General features: G+C 44.4%; 1 protein-coding gene across 1 annotated transcript in view; it reads right to left on the bottom strand.

The window, feature by feature from the left end:
* The window catches only part of EDA (ectodysplasin A), a 169,121-nt gene extending 154,599 nt beyond the window's left edge, over window positions 1-14,522 (bottom strand). The window contains exons 1-2 of the mRNA XM_043973956.1: window positions 14,512-14,522; window positions 13,879-14,467 (exon numbers count right to left, since the gene is read on the bottom strand). Coding sequence (XP_043829891.1) covers window positions 13,879-14,467; window positions 14,512-14,522 — 600 coding nt within the window. The remainder of the gene's footprint in view (window positions 1-13,878; window positions 14,468-14,511) is intronic.
* Window positions 14,523-14,738: the final 216 nt, after the last annotated feature.

The following is a 14,738-nucleotide window of genomic DNA, read 5'->3' as shown; positions in this document are numbered from 1 at the left end:
AGTATTAAAAATTGCTGTAGATCTCCCAACAGAAGGAAAGAGTAACTCCATAGCAACTAAAAGCAAATTCAAGGAGAAATATGATTTTTCACTAGAATTAAATGAATACCTATAAGAAATGTTGCAAGAAATGAAAAAGCATTGGAAAAAAAGAATTGGGAAGAGAAATAAACAGCTTAGAAGAGAAAATGGCCAACTTTACCCAAGTTACCAATTTCCTGAAAACTAATCTAGACCAAACATACATCAATGACTCCATGAGACAGCAAGAAAAATTAGAACAAAATCAAAAGATTGAAAAAACAGACAAAAATGTGAGCTATCTGGTGTCAAAAACAACTGACCTTGAAGACAGGACAAAGAGAAAGAATGTAAGAATCATTCTACTCACAGACACTCATGATTTAAAAAAGAAATGCTAAATGAAAGCTGCTCATATCTGTCAGAACCAGGAGGTAAAGTAATGATAGGAAGACTGCACTGATTACCTCCTGAAGGGAAGGGAAAAGGAATCCACTAGGTATACAAGGGGAAAGGAAGTAAATGGAACTTGTTATTTCTCAGAACCAGAGGATACAATAAAAAGAGTATACAAACATGAAGGGGGGGGGGGCGGAACTAGGTATCACATGAATATCACGTATATGAAACAAACAGGAGAGGGGTGAACACATGGGTAGTGTGGTGTAGAAATACATCAAATTCAACAAGGGAATAAAGAGGAGGGTAATACTGCATATGCAATACTTACAAGCAAAACAAACTGATCCTCAAGGGAGGGCTTAAAAGGAAAAAAAAAACAAGAAAAGCAAAGAACTAGAATTTGAAGGGGAATCAATTGAAGAATAGCTGAACAAACCGTGGTATATGAATGGAATAGAATATTATTGCAGCATTTTGTTATTGTTGTTTAGTCATTTTTAGTTGTATCAGGCTCTCCGTGACCCCATTTGGGGTTTTCTTGGCAGAGATCCTGAAGTGGTTTGCCATTTCCTCCTCCAGTTTATTTTACAGATGAGGAACTGAGGCAAACAGTGTGAAATGATTTTCCCTGGGTCACATATCTAGTAAGTGTCTGAGTTCAGATTTGAATTCAGATCTTTCTGACTCTGGGCCAGACACTCTATCCCCTTCTCCACCTAGCTGCCCAATTGAACCATAAGAAATGTCAAATGATATAGCAGCTAAGAATTGGAAATCAAAGGAATGCCCATCCATTGGGGAATGGCTGAACAAGCTGTGGTATATGATGGTGATGGAATATTATTGTACTATAAGAAATGACAAGCAGGATGATTTCAGAAAGGCCTGGAAAGACTTGTATGAACTGATGTGTAGTGAAGTGAGCAGAACCAAGAGAACATTGTACACAGAGACAACAATATTGTTTGATGAAGAACTGTGAATGATTTGACTATTCTCAACAATACAATGATCCAAGACAATCCCAAAGAACTATGGATAAAACATACTATCCATCTCCAAAGAAAGAACTGACATTGATGGAACAGCATGCTATTTTTCACTTTCTTTCATTTTTTTTCTTTTAATCAAGTTTTCTTGCAAAAAAAATTACAAACATGGTAATGCTTTACTTAATCATATACATATAGCCCATATCTGATTGCTTGCTACCTCAGGGAGGGGGTAAGGGTGGGAGGGAAAGAGAGATAAAAATTGGAACCCAAAACTATAAATAAAAATGTTTATTACCAAAAAAAAGAAATGTCAAATGAGATGATTTTAGAGAATTGTGGGTAATATGAACTGATGCAGAGTGAAGTGAGCAGAACCAGGACAAAGACAACATCATAAAGAAAAAACAACTTTGAAAGACTTAAGAACTCTGATCAACATTAAGGCCAAGCCTGTCTTCAGGGGATTGATTGTGAAGCATAACCTGACAGGGAGATGATGGAATTAAGGTGCAAAAAGAGAAACCCATTTTTGGACTTGGATGCTTTGTGTCTTTGTTTTACTTGAGTATTTTTATGTGACACAAGACTTTTTTCTATTGGTTTTAAGGGGGAGTTGCAAAAGGATTGCCAAAAAGAAAAAGGAAAAAAGAAAAAAGGGAGCAATGGAAACATTTCAAAGCATGCACAGAAGAAAGCTTAGAAGGGAGCACAGGCAAGCAGGATAGTTTTGAACACAATGTGGAATTTGTTATACTGCATACCTTTTTTTTTTTTTTTTTTGCAGGGCAATGGGGGTTAAGTGACTTGCCCAGGGTCACACAGCTAGTGTCAAGTGTCTGAGGCCGAATTTGAACTCAGGTACTCCTGAATCCAGGGCCGGTGCTTTATCCACTGCACCACCTAGCCGCCCCTATGCTGCATACCTTTTTAAAGTAAGTGGTAGAGGGGAAGCTAGATGGCACAGTGGATAGAGCACCGGACCTGGAGTCAGGAGTACCTGAGTTCAAATCCGGCCTCAGACACTTAACACTTACTAGCTGTGTGACCCTGGGCAAGTCACTTAACCCCAACTGCCTCACTAAAAAAATAAATAATTAAAGTAAGTGGTAGAAAGTGGAGATTCACAGTTTCATATACTGTTCTCTCTTTATGTTCTGCTATGTACATGGAAACACTTGGGAACAAAGTGTGAGCTCATTGATTGGGGGCACAGCTAAACAAAATGGTATGTGAATGCCGTGAAATATTAACGTACAATATGAAATGATGAGGAATTGAGAGGAATATGGGGATATTTGGATGAAGAGACCAGGAGAACAATCTAAACAATGAGCACAAGCAATAAAATGACAAGACCACTCAGAGAAGCTCAAGGCTGAAAACAAACATGAAGAAATATAGCTTTGTCTTCTCAGCAAAGAAGGATAATGTTCTATTGTCAAAAGATGTGGCATGGGGCAGCTAGGTGGCGCAGTGGGTAGAGCACCGGCCCTGGATTCAGGAGGACCTGAGTTCAAATCCAGCCTCAGACACTTAACACTTACTAGCTGTGTGACCCTGGGCAAGTCACTTAACCCCAATTGCCTCACTAAAAAAAAAAAAAAAAGAGGTGGCTATTTGATCTTCACTTTCCTTTGCTACACTCGACCAAGCTGATTGGAAATGGAAGTCTAAGCTGTCCTTCCCATGTTGTTTTCCTAGTCTGCTGGCTCAGATTCTCCCTAGCCAATGGAATGCAAATGGACCAAGCTTTGAATGGAGCTGTATGGCTTCCTGCCTCTCTACCTATCTGAGCCTGAGCTCAGCACTTCTCATCCTGTGTCCTCAATCTGCAGAACAAGAAAGGCAGAGTTCACGATGCCAAGAGAAATGATAAGCCCTTTGGATAAACTCTTGGAAAATGAGGTTGGTCTGGATGGTTTCTGAGGTCCTTTCTAGCCCTAAAACCCCTGATCCTTTGATTTAAAGCAGCAGCCATGTAGAGGAAAGCCAAGGTGAATGCTCCCCAGGCTTGAAAGGATAACACTCCATCCTTCTTCCTTGGGCCATAGAGGATGCTGTCTGTGACCTGGGCCAGGTGGGCAGTTAAATGCCCCCAGAGGCTCACCAGTCTGCCCAACTGTTATCAGTTCTTCATCTACCAAAGGAGTGATCTCCCTGACTCTACCACACTTCAGCTCCTTGATGGTGGTTTTGCTCTTATTTTTGCCACCAGTGAAGGTAGCAGGTTAGCTACTTTGTCATAAACCCTCAGAATTGAACACGGGGAATCCTCAAGCACCCTCCCAGAGCAAAAACTCCCTAGAGCAATTCTGACCAGGGGTCATCATCCATCCTCCACATGAAGAAACCCCAACTATCCTTAGCCACCTGAAAAAAATTGCTCCAAATCACTAATAGAGAAATGCAGATTAAAGAAACTCTGGGGTTCCATCCCATCCCTACCAAATTGGCAAAGCTGACAAAAATGGAAAATGACGGGGGTGGCTAGGTGGCACAGTGGATAAAGCACCAGCCCTGGATTCAGGAGTACCTGAGTTCAAATCCGGCTTCAGACACTTGACACTTACTAGCTGTGTGACCCTGGGCAAGTCACTTAACCCCCATTGCCCCGCAAAAAAAAACAAACAAAAAATGGAAAATGACAAATGTTGGAGGGGCTGTGCCCTTCCCCCCTAAACCACCCTCCTTGCTTCTAGCCCAGCCTTGATAGCCATTACTGAAAGGAGCAATCACCAGGGAAACGGGGCCCACCTTCCTCAGCACCACCAGAAACAACTATCGACTGATTGTCACCATCGGGCAGATAGACATAAGAGCCCTGGGAGTGGCAGCATCCCCAAAATCACCAGGCCTGGAAGTCCTCATGTAAGGAGACTATTCCTGTGAAGAAGAGGCCACTATGTCATTGACCCTATCCAATCCCTCAATGTTAGAAACTCATGATTTTATCAGTGGAAGTGAAATTATAGGCCTGAGCACCTGCTTTGCTGCTCTACTCTAAGGACTATGGGACCTTTACTTCCATTGGTCTTGTAGCCAAAACCTTTCCTAAGTGTTGTCTTTCCCATTAGAAAAGGAGCTCCTTTAGGACAGGGATGATCTGACTCTTCTCTTCGCATCCACAGGGCTTGGCACACAGTAGGTCCTTAATAATGCATTCATTCATACAATTTGACCCAGAAATACTATCAAGTAGGCTTATACCCCAAAGAAATCAAAGAGAGAGGAAAAGGCCCTATGTGTACAAATATAAGATATATAAAAATAGCAGCCACAGAGAACCTAAAACTAAGGGAGTGTTTGTCAATTGGGGAATGGCTAAACAAATGATATTACATGACTCTAGTGGAATTCTAGTAATGAAAGATACAGTTTTAGAGAAGCCTAAGAAAACCTACAAACTGATGCAGAGCAAAGTAAGAAGAAACACAAGAACAATTTATACCATAGGAACAACATTATAAAAATGAACAATTTGTAGGAGTTCAGAATTCTGATTAAAGCGATGCTCAGCCATGATTCCAGAAGACCAATGCTGATGACCAAGGGCAACAGACAAAACAGGCAGAATGAACTGTGCATTCATGGGCATGACCAATGTGGGAACTGGTTTGACTTAACTATGCCTAGTTGTTACAAGGATTTAGTTTTTCCTTTTTCCAATGGAATTTAGCGGGGAAGGAGAAAAAATAAATGCTTGATAATTGGAAAAACTAGCAAAGTAAGACACTCTTTCCTGGAAGATGGCAGCAGCCTCCTAATTGGTATCTTTCTTCCCAAATAGAGGTGCCAGGAAAAATTGAGCAGTCAAAGGAAGTGTCTGCAGGAGTGGAGGGAGTTTCCAGCATGAGAAGGCTTTAGAGGCAGCAGCACATCTCACACCATTTCTGGCAGGGGTACTACCATCTTTTCAGGTCCCCAGGTTTGCAACCTTGACAGTATCCTTGACATTCTTCCCTCCTACATCCCATATAGCCAATCAGTTGCCAAATCCTATTGTTTCTACCTCAGTCTCTCACATCTGGCAGCTCTCTCTACTCATGAGGCCACCACTTTATTTCAGGCCTGTATCCCCTGAGTTCTTTCTGTTTTGGAAGTGTTGAGTTTGAGCTGCCTAGAGGACATTCAGCTCAAGTTGTCCAAGAGGACTGAAGGCCAGGCTAAAGGCTGAGCCTGGATAATAAGATCTGGGAGGCACTTGCATAGAAATGATCATTGAACTAATGGGAGGCAAGGAAGACACCAAGTGAGAGAATGTAGGGAGAGAAGAGAACACAGCCCAAGACAGAGCCTTAGGGGACACACACAGTTAAGTGTCATAACATGAATGGCAAACCCATGAGAGAATGAGGAGCAGTGAGACAGGTAGGAAGAGAACCAAAAGAGAGCAGTATCACAAGAATCCAGAGAAGAGCATCTAGGCATCCAGGAGGAAAGAGTGATCAGCAGCATCAAATGCTACAGAGAAGTCTAGAAGGATGAAGAATGAGAGAAAAGATCAGCTTAGCCATTAAGAGATTATTGGGGGGGGGGGCGGCTAGGTGGCGCAGTGGATAAAGCACCGGCCCTGGATTCAGGAGTACCTGAGTTCAAATCCGGCCTCAGACATTTGACACTTACCAGCTGTGTGACCCTGGGCAAGTCACTTAATCCCCATTGCCCCGCAAAAAAAAAAAAAAAAAAAAAGAGAGAGATTATTGGGGACTTTGGGAAAGAAACATTTCTGAGTGATGAGGTCGGATACTGGATTGCTAAGGGGAGAAGACTGAAAGAAGTAAACACAATGAATGTAGACTGCTCTTTGGCTCTGATTCTGGGAAAATGGATTAGGAAATATGCAAAGAAAGTGACTCAAGTGATTGCATGTTCCAGTACTAGGCATATACTTCAAGGAGGCCATTTGCAAATCCTCATATGTGCCCAAATATCATAGCAGTGCTTTTGGGGGTAGCAAAGAACTGAAAATAAAGTTGATTCCCTAAGCCACCTGTGAAGGTAAAAGCAGCTCTTACTGTGCTCTAAGAAATGGCCAGCGTGATGGAGCCACCGAAGCCTGGGAAAATCTGCAAGAACAGATACATAAAGAAGGAAGCAGAGGCAGGCAAACCATTTACAAAACAATCAAGAGGGAATGGTGCACGTGGCTAACATGACTTTCCATGTATAATCAATATCAAGGGCTGGGGGAGGGATGGGAGGAAAGAAGAGAATTTCAAACTTGACATCTTAAAAAATGAATGTTAATATTTTAATGTTATTGGGAAATATTTAATGCAAATAATTGTTCAAAAAGAATGAATGTTGCAGAATTACAAAGAACATGTACAGCCCCAAAGAAGAGATGGGAGAAACAGTGTATATATGCTACCAATGCACCCATCAATTTTACTGACTTCCCCCTCTTCATTCTCCTCTTTTTCTTTTTATCTATTAAAAAAAATGATTTGTTCTATGAGATGGCTCTCTCAGATCAGGGGAGAGAGAAGGATACAGGGAGAAATATAGGTGGGATGAAAACAAAAAGTACCAATAAAATATATTTTAAAAAGACAAAAAACAAAACCAAAGTTTGGCTAGGAAGGAGAAGAGCAGCATGAGATGATAGCTTGTAGAAGCCTCCTTTCCATTGCCACCAAATAAGCCTCTCCTGTCTTTCTTGTGCCCAGCTTCCTGCCTTAGAAAGATTGCTCTTGGATCCAACATCCTAAGGAGAAAAAGAAGAAAGGAGGAGGAGGAGGAAGAGGAGGAGGAGGAGCCTAGGCTAGGGAGCCAGGGCTGTGCTTCTCTATCACACACAGCTGGAGACAAATAAACAAATCAGCTTGGTTTTCCTCCATAGCCAAGAACTCAAGAGTAATTGTTGGGAGCTTCGTGTACACACACCTTCTTTGCCTCCTCTCGCACTCAGCAGGCTCTTACCAAGATAAAAGGCCCATCCTCCTGGCAGTCCCCCCAGCCCTTCAGAAGATGCACTTATGCTGGACAGGACCACACACTTGAGCAGTATTTCCAGTGAATCACTTGCTGTCCCAAATGGCCGTGATCTCATGGATACGGACATTCTTTCCAGTGCCACAGGTCATAGCCCACCCAGGCCTACTCCTCCTGAGCCCTCCTGCCCAGCATGGTGAGGTCCCTGCAGAGCAGGTGAGCACCTGGAACAATGGGGCTAGTATCACCCTAGTGATTCTCTTGGAGGCCTCAGTCTAAGGTAAGGAATAAAATGCAAACAAATATGTACCAACAAGATTTGGACAGGAGAAAGTGGAGATAATTCAAGAAGGAAAGCCCTAAGAGGGATTGGGAGAGATTTCCTGTAGAAGGTGGGATTGCTGGCTAGAAAATGAAAGAAGTCAGGGAAAGCAGTGGCTGGCGATGAGGAGGGAGAGCAAATGCCTGGATCACAGAGTCCATGATGAGGGGGAGGGATAAAAGGAGATTGCAAAGGTGCAAGGGCCTTGGATAACAATCAAAGGAGTTTCTATTTGATCCTGGAGGCTACCCAAGTTTATCCTCGAGTAGTGGGATGACATAGTCAGACATGCACTTTGAGAAAATCAATTCTAAGCCCTCTGAGGGCAGGAACCTTGCACAGAACAGACATTCCAACTCATATGAATGAATAAATGGAGAAATAACAGGGAACTGGGCACGAGCTGAAGAAAACAAAGTCCTGAGCCCCTGCCAATATTCATTCGGCATTCAGTCACCAAACACTGTGCTAAGCTCAACACAAATGCAAGCAGAAAGAAAACCAGGAATTACCCAGGTAGGCAGAGGCCCAGCTCCTGAGCTGCAGAAAAGTGTCTGTCCATGAGTGCTTTGGGTAGCAACTCCCTCCCCCGATGTGAAGTTCAACTGCTTGACAACCTGGGAAATCCAACTTAGATGGGGGACCAGAGCTCTTGGCATGGTGGTACCACCTTCTACTGTCACAAGCTAGGATAGGACACCTGATTTCACTGGCATAGGAAACTCCCTCTGGGAATGTAGGGCAGCACCTTCTCAGTGACTTCCCAGTCTTAGAGAATTGCCGGGGGCACTGAGAATTTGGATGATTTGCCCAGGGTCACAGAGCCAGCTTATGTCACAGTGAGTCTTAACCTTGGATCCTTTTGGCTTCAAGGATGGTTCTCTGTCCATTACACCACATTGCCTCTCAGATATAGGATGCAATAAAAAGAAAACAAATTGGAAGTCAAATGGGTTCTACTGACCTAGCTATAAGGCTGAAGAGGCAAGATGGCACCGATTGATCGGAAACCTTGAATGTCATACTGGGGACCATGGATTTGCTCCCATAGGAAAGCACTTAAGTAGAAGTTCTTTTTTTTTTTTTTTTTTTTTTAGTGAGGCAATTGGGGTTAAGTGACTTGTCCAGGGTCACACAGCTAGTAAGTGTTAAGTGTCTGAGGTCGGATTTGAACTCAGGTACTCCTGACTCCAGGGCCAGTGCTCTATCCACTGCGCCACCTAGCTGCCCCTTAAGTAGAAATTCTTAAGCAAGGAGGCCCCCAGTTCCTGAGCCCCAGTCAGTCAGTGACCTGGCTCACTGTGCTTACACTGAATTCCCTGACTCCGAGAAACCTTTCAGACATCTCCAACTGGATGTCCAATACACATCTTAAACTCAATGTGTCCAAACTGACCTCATTCTCTTTCCCTCAACTTCCCCCCAACACCTCCTACCTTCCCTACTACTGTCGAGGGAAGGCAACACCCCCTTCCCATCCCTCAGTCTCCTCACCTAGGAGTCACCCTGGACTCCTTAGTATCTCTCCCTCCCCCTTCCCATCCAAGCTGTTGGCACAGCCTGTTGATTGTACCTCTGTAACGTCTCTGCTCTGACACTGCCACCCCCCTGATACAAGCCCCCCGCCTCCCACCTGGACCACGGCAACTGCTGCTTCCAGGTCATCCTCCACTTGGCTATCAAAGTGATCTTCCTAAAGCTCAGTTCTAACCCTGCCACCCCTCTATTCAATAAACTAGTGCTTTCCTAATGCTTCCAGAGTCAAATACAAAAAGCCTCTCATAACCTGCCCACTCCTCCCTTCAACAGTCTTCTTACACTTTCTGATATATACTCTTTGATCCAGTGCCACTGGCCTCCTGGTTATTCCACAAACCAGAGCCTCCATCTCCCAACTCTGGGCCTTTTCACTGGCTGTGACTGCCCCCACACCCATGCCTGGAATGCCCTCCCTTCTCTCCTGGCTCCCCTGACTGCCTTCACATCCCAGTCAAAATTCCTCCTTATACAGGAAGCTTTTTTCCAAGCCTTCCTTCTGTTTATTATTTCCTATTTATCTTGCCTAGAATTTGTTTGTTTCTAATTGTTAGTGTGTTGTCTACCCCATTAGACTGGGAGCTCCTCAAGGGGTAGGGCTATCTTTTGCCTTTCTTTGTACTTCCAGTGTTTAGCACAGTGCCTGGCACACAGTAGGTACTTAGCAAATGCTCACTAACTGACTGTCCTTACTCATTGACCCCCAACTTTTTTCAAAAATTTAATTTGATTTTTAAAGTTTTTCCCCAATTACATGTAAAGGGTTTTTTTTTTTGCGTTCCAAATTTTTCTCCTTCCCTCCCTTCCCTCCCTGCTCCCAAAGCCAGCAAGCAATCTGATATAGGTTATACATTATTATCATGTTAAACATATTTCCATATTAGTCATGTTGTAAGAGAAGAATCAGAAAAAAAAAAGAAAAAAAAACGAAAGGAAGAAGAAACAACAATGTCATTGATACTGTGTACAATGTTCCCTTGGTTCTACTCATCTCACTCAGCATCAATTTATGTAAGTCTTTACAGGTTTTTCTGAAATCCATCTGCTTATCATTTCTTACAGCACAATAATATTCCATTATATTCATTTACCACAACTTGTTTATCCATTTCCCAATTGATGGGCATCCCCTCAATTTCCAGTTCTTTGCCACCAAAAATAAAAGCAGTTATGAATTTTTTTACATGTGGGTCCTTTTCTTCACAGTATCAACATTTTGTGATGATCGGCTGTGATAGACTTAACTCTTCTCAGCAATACAATGGTGCAAGACAATGCCAAAAGACTTATAGTGGATAATGCTCTCCACATTCAGAAAAAGAACTATGGAGTCTGAATGCAGACTGAAGCAGACTATTTTCACTTTTGTTGTTGATTTGTTGTTATTGTTCTTGTTTATTCTTTCTTGAGTCGTTTTTTCCCTTTTATTCTGATTAATGCGGAAATGTGGTTAACATTATAGTAATGTATAACCTATATCAAACTGCTTGCTGGCCTCAGGAGGTGGGAGGGAAGGAAAGACGAGAGAAAAATTTTGAACTCAAAAAATATCTTTACATGTAATTGAGAAAAATTAAAACATTTTTAAAACTGTAGGCAGGCATTTCTCAAACATGTAGAGAACTGAATCAAATACATAAGAATACAAGTCATTCTCCAATTGAGAAATGGTCAAAGGATATGAACAGTTTTCAGATGAAGAAATAAAAGCTATTTACAGTCATATGAAAAAAATGTTCTCAATCACTATTGATTAGAGAGATGAAAATTAAAACAACTCTGAGGTACCACCTCACACCTATCAGATTGGATAATATGACAAAATAGAAAAATGGTAAATGTTGGAGAAGATATAGGAAAATTGGAACACTAATGCATTGTTGGTGGAGTTGTGAACTGATCCAACCTTTCTGGAGAGCAATTTGGAACTATGCCCAAAGGGCTATAAAACTGTGCATACCCTTTGACCCAACAGTACCACTACTAGAGGTCTATATCACAAAGACATCCAAAAAAAGAGAGAAAAGAACCCACATGTACAAAAATATTTATGGCAACTCTTTTTGTGGTGGCAAAGAATTGGAAATTGAGGGGATGCCCATTAACTGGGAAATGACTGGACAAGTTATGGGATACGAATGTAATGAAATGCTATAAGAAATGACGAGCAGGCAGATTTCAGAAAAACCTGGAAAGACTTACATGAACTGATGCTGAGTGAAGCGAACAGAACCAGGAGAACATCATACACAGTAACAGCAACATTGTACAGTGATCAACTATGATAGACTTAGCTCTTTTCAGCAATACAATGATTCAAGACAATTCCAAAAGATTCATGGTGGAAAATGCTATGCACATCCAGAGAAAGAACTATGGGGTCTGAATGCAGATTGAGGCATACTATTTTCACTTGGTTTTTTTGTTATTTTTTCTTTCTTGTGGTTTTTCCCTTTTGTTCTTTCTTCTTTCACAACACGACTAATGTGGAAATATGTTTAACATGACTGTAATGTATAACCTGTATCAGATTGCTTGCTGTCTTGGGGAGGAGGGAGGGAGGGAGAAAAATCTGGAACTCAAAATCTTACAAAAATGAATGTTAAAACTATCTTTATATGTAGTTGGGGAAAAATAAAATACTATTAAATGAAAAAAAGAAAGAAAGAAACTTAGGCAGGCCAGTATGAAATGCTCTAGGAGACTAGGCACCATTAGAGGTCAGTCCTAGCCTCCTTCCCCCAAGAACAGAAGCCCCAGAGATCCAGACGTTTTGTTAATCAACAGACTAGAAACATAGGACTATATATATTGAATGCCAAAAAGAAGACTGAATTCCTTTACCTTTCCATTATGGTTCAGCTGCAAAGTATTTCAACTGGGGGGGCAGGAGGGGAAGGTTGAATGGGTGGGGAGAAAGTTGTTTAAAGGAGCCAAAATCTCAGTTAATTCTCATTTTGCTAGAGTGTAAAAAGTTTCAAGCTTAGGAAGCTTGCTTTACCTGTGTCTTCTTTGATCGGCCCTTCTATGAGTGGGAACCTGCTAGCAAAGCCAAAGAAGCCTCAGAGTAACTTTGCAATCTCAACTAGAGGAAGTTTCAACCTTAGAGTTTCAGTAATATTCAGTTATCCTCAATATTAATGCCCAGGGGCAGCTAGGTGGTACAGTGGATAAAGCACTGGCCCTGGATTCAGGAGGACCTGAGTTCAAATCCAGCTTCAGACACTTGACACTTACTAGCTGTGTGAACCTGGGCAAGTCACTTAACCCCAATTGCCTCACCAAAAAAAAAATACTAATGCCCAACTCCACAGCCCTGTGAATGCATGCCCATCTGCACCTTTGACAGTAATGTACTGAGTTCTTACATTTCGGAGAGAATTAAGTCACCCTTGGCCTTCAAGCACCTGATTGACCCCAGTTGCCCTCTTCTTCCCTAGCGATTAAAAAGCATGACTGTTCTGTGATCTGTTTCACTGCATTTATAATACTACAAACAATTCAATCTAAATAGTGTATCCTCAAAGGGTTAGCTATGAGAGGAGAAAAAAAATTAAGCTTAAAAGCTGACCAATTCAAACCAAACCACCAGAAAATTCACACACACACACACACACACACACACACACACACACACATCATAATATAGTCTCTTGCTAGGCTGCCTCTGGCTCCTCTGGAGAGACCCCATTTCTTTAGCATGTGGCTACTGGACACTCTCCCCCACCCCCAGGGACAGAGGCAACATGCAACAAGGTGGAAGAGGAGTGTTTCCCCATACTTTTTAAATAGCTTAGAAGTAGTGAGCCCTTCTCAAGGATAGTATGGATATAGGCAGCTAGCATGGACCTCAAATTAAAGGTAAAACCCAAATCATCTCACATAGTCTGACATGGAGTTGGTTAAAAAGTTACTTCCCTGGGGCACACAGCACTCACTTGAGCTGCTGGCAGCCTCTTGGCTGCTAGGAGGTAGTGGTTACCCTTAGGCATGAAGTTGACCAGCTCCTCCAAGGGGCCTACCTCCACTCCCTAGTTCAATGACTTTGCCATTTGCTTTGCAACCGGCTTAATGAGTTTGCCAGTTACTTTGTGACTGACTTGATGAGCTGCTTTCCAACTGACTTAGTTACTTTGGCAGGTACTCTAACTTAGTGAATTTCTTTCCCAGGGCCTCTGTGAGTTAGAGTTACTTTGCTAGTTACTTAGTTTACTTGGTGACGGACTGAATAGAATTACTTTTCCAATTACTTTGTGACTTAGTGAATTACTTTATGAGTTACTTTGCCAGTTACTCTGTGACCAACTTTGTGAGTTACTTTGCCAGTTACTTTGTGAGTTACTTTGCCAGTTACTTTGTGAGTTACTTTGACAGTTACTTTGTGAGTTACTTTGACAGTTAGTTACTTTGTGACCAACTTGGTGAATTACTTTGCCAGTTACTTTGTGACCAATTTGGTGAGTTACTTTGCCAGTTACTTTGCGACTGACTTAGTAAGTTACTTTCAAACTGAATGACTTTTGCCAGTTACTTAGTGACTTAGTTACATTCCCAGTTCCTTTGCAACTGCGGCAGAGGGTGACAGGCGATCAGTAGGGCAGTGGAGCAGGTGTCCCCTCCCTCCTTCCCTCCCTCCCTCGGGCCGCCCTGCAGGGGCGGGTGACTCACCTGCTGCGGGTCTCCAGGGCCGGGGAGAAGCGGCTTGTCCCTGGGCTCGGGTTCGGGCGGTGGCAGCAGTTGTTGCTTCTGCTGTTGGAATCGAGGTGGCAGCTGCCCGCGCTGGCGGCGGCGGCGGGCAGCCAAGGCGTCCCGCGAGGCATCAACGGTAGCGTCGGGGGGCCCGGCGGGCGGCCCGGCGGGGGCGGGGGCCCGGCGGGCCTCGGCGGCCAGTTCTCGCCGCAGCTCAGAGCGCAGCTCCAGGTAGCAGCAGAGCGTCAGCAGGTGGAGGGCCAGCGACAGCGCGAAAAAAGCCAGGAAGAGGCGGCAGCTGCTCCCGGCGCCCGCCGAAGCCGGGCCCCCGCGACAGCCGCAGCCCCGCTGGCTGGTCCGGCGGCGGCCCGGCCCGGTGACCGGCCCGGCGATTGGCCCGGGCTCCCCGCGCGCCGCTGCCGCCTCTTGGGCGAAAGCCATGGCCTCCGGGGAGGCCTCCCGCACTCTCTGGCACGCACGCAAGCACGCACGCACGCCCGTCCGTCCGCCCGGGAGGCCCGCGGGCCCCGCGCCGCCGCCGCCGCCGCCGCCGCCGCCGCGTCTGCTTCTTGGGCCGGCACTCTTAGAAGGAGCCCTGTCAGGCGCGTCTACTGAGCGGCCATGGGCCGGGGGCTCGGGGCACCCGCGGCCGCTGCGCCTCGGACGCACACGCGCACCGACGGACGGACCGACGGACGGACCGACGGACGAGGCGGCGGCGGCGGCTGGGCGGGCCGGAGTGGGGAGCAGCCGCGTGTGCGGCCCCACTCCGCGGGCGGGGGGGCGGGCGGAGAGGGGCGGGGGCGCGGCCCAGCCCCGCCCCGCAGCCGCGGAGCGAC

This window comes from Dromiciops gliroides, chromosome X, assembly GCF_019393635.1.
Source record: "Dromiciops gliroides isolate mDroGli1 chromosome X, mDroGli1.pri, whole genome shotgun sequence".
Taxonomy (NCBI): Eukaryota; Metazoa; Chordata; class Mammalia; order Microbiotheria; family Microbiotheriidae; genus Dromiciops; species Dromiciops gliroides.
Note: the sequence above shows the minus strand (reverse complement) of the source record. Positions and strands in the feature narration are given on the sequence as shown.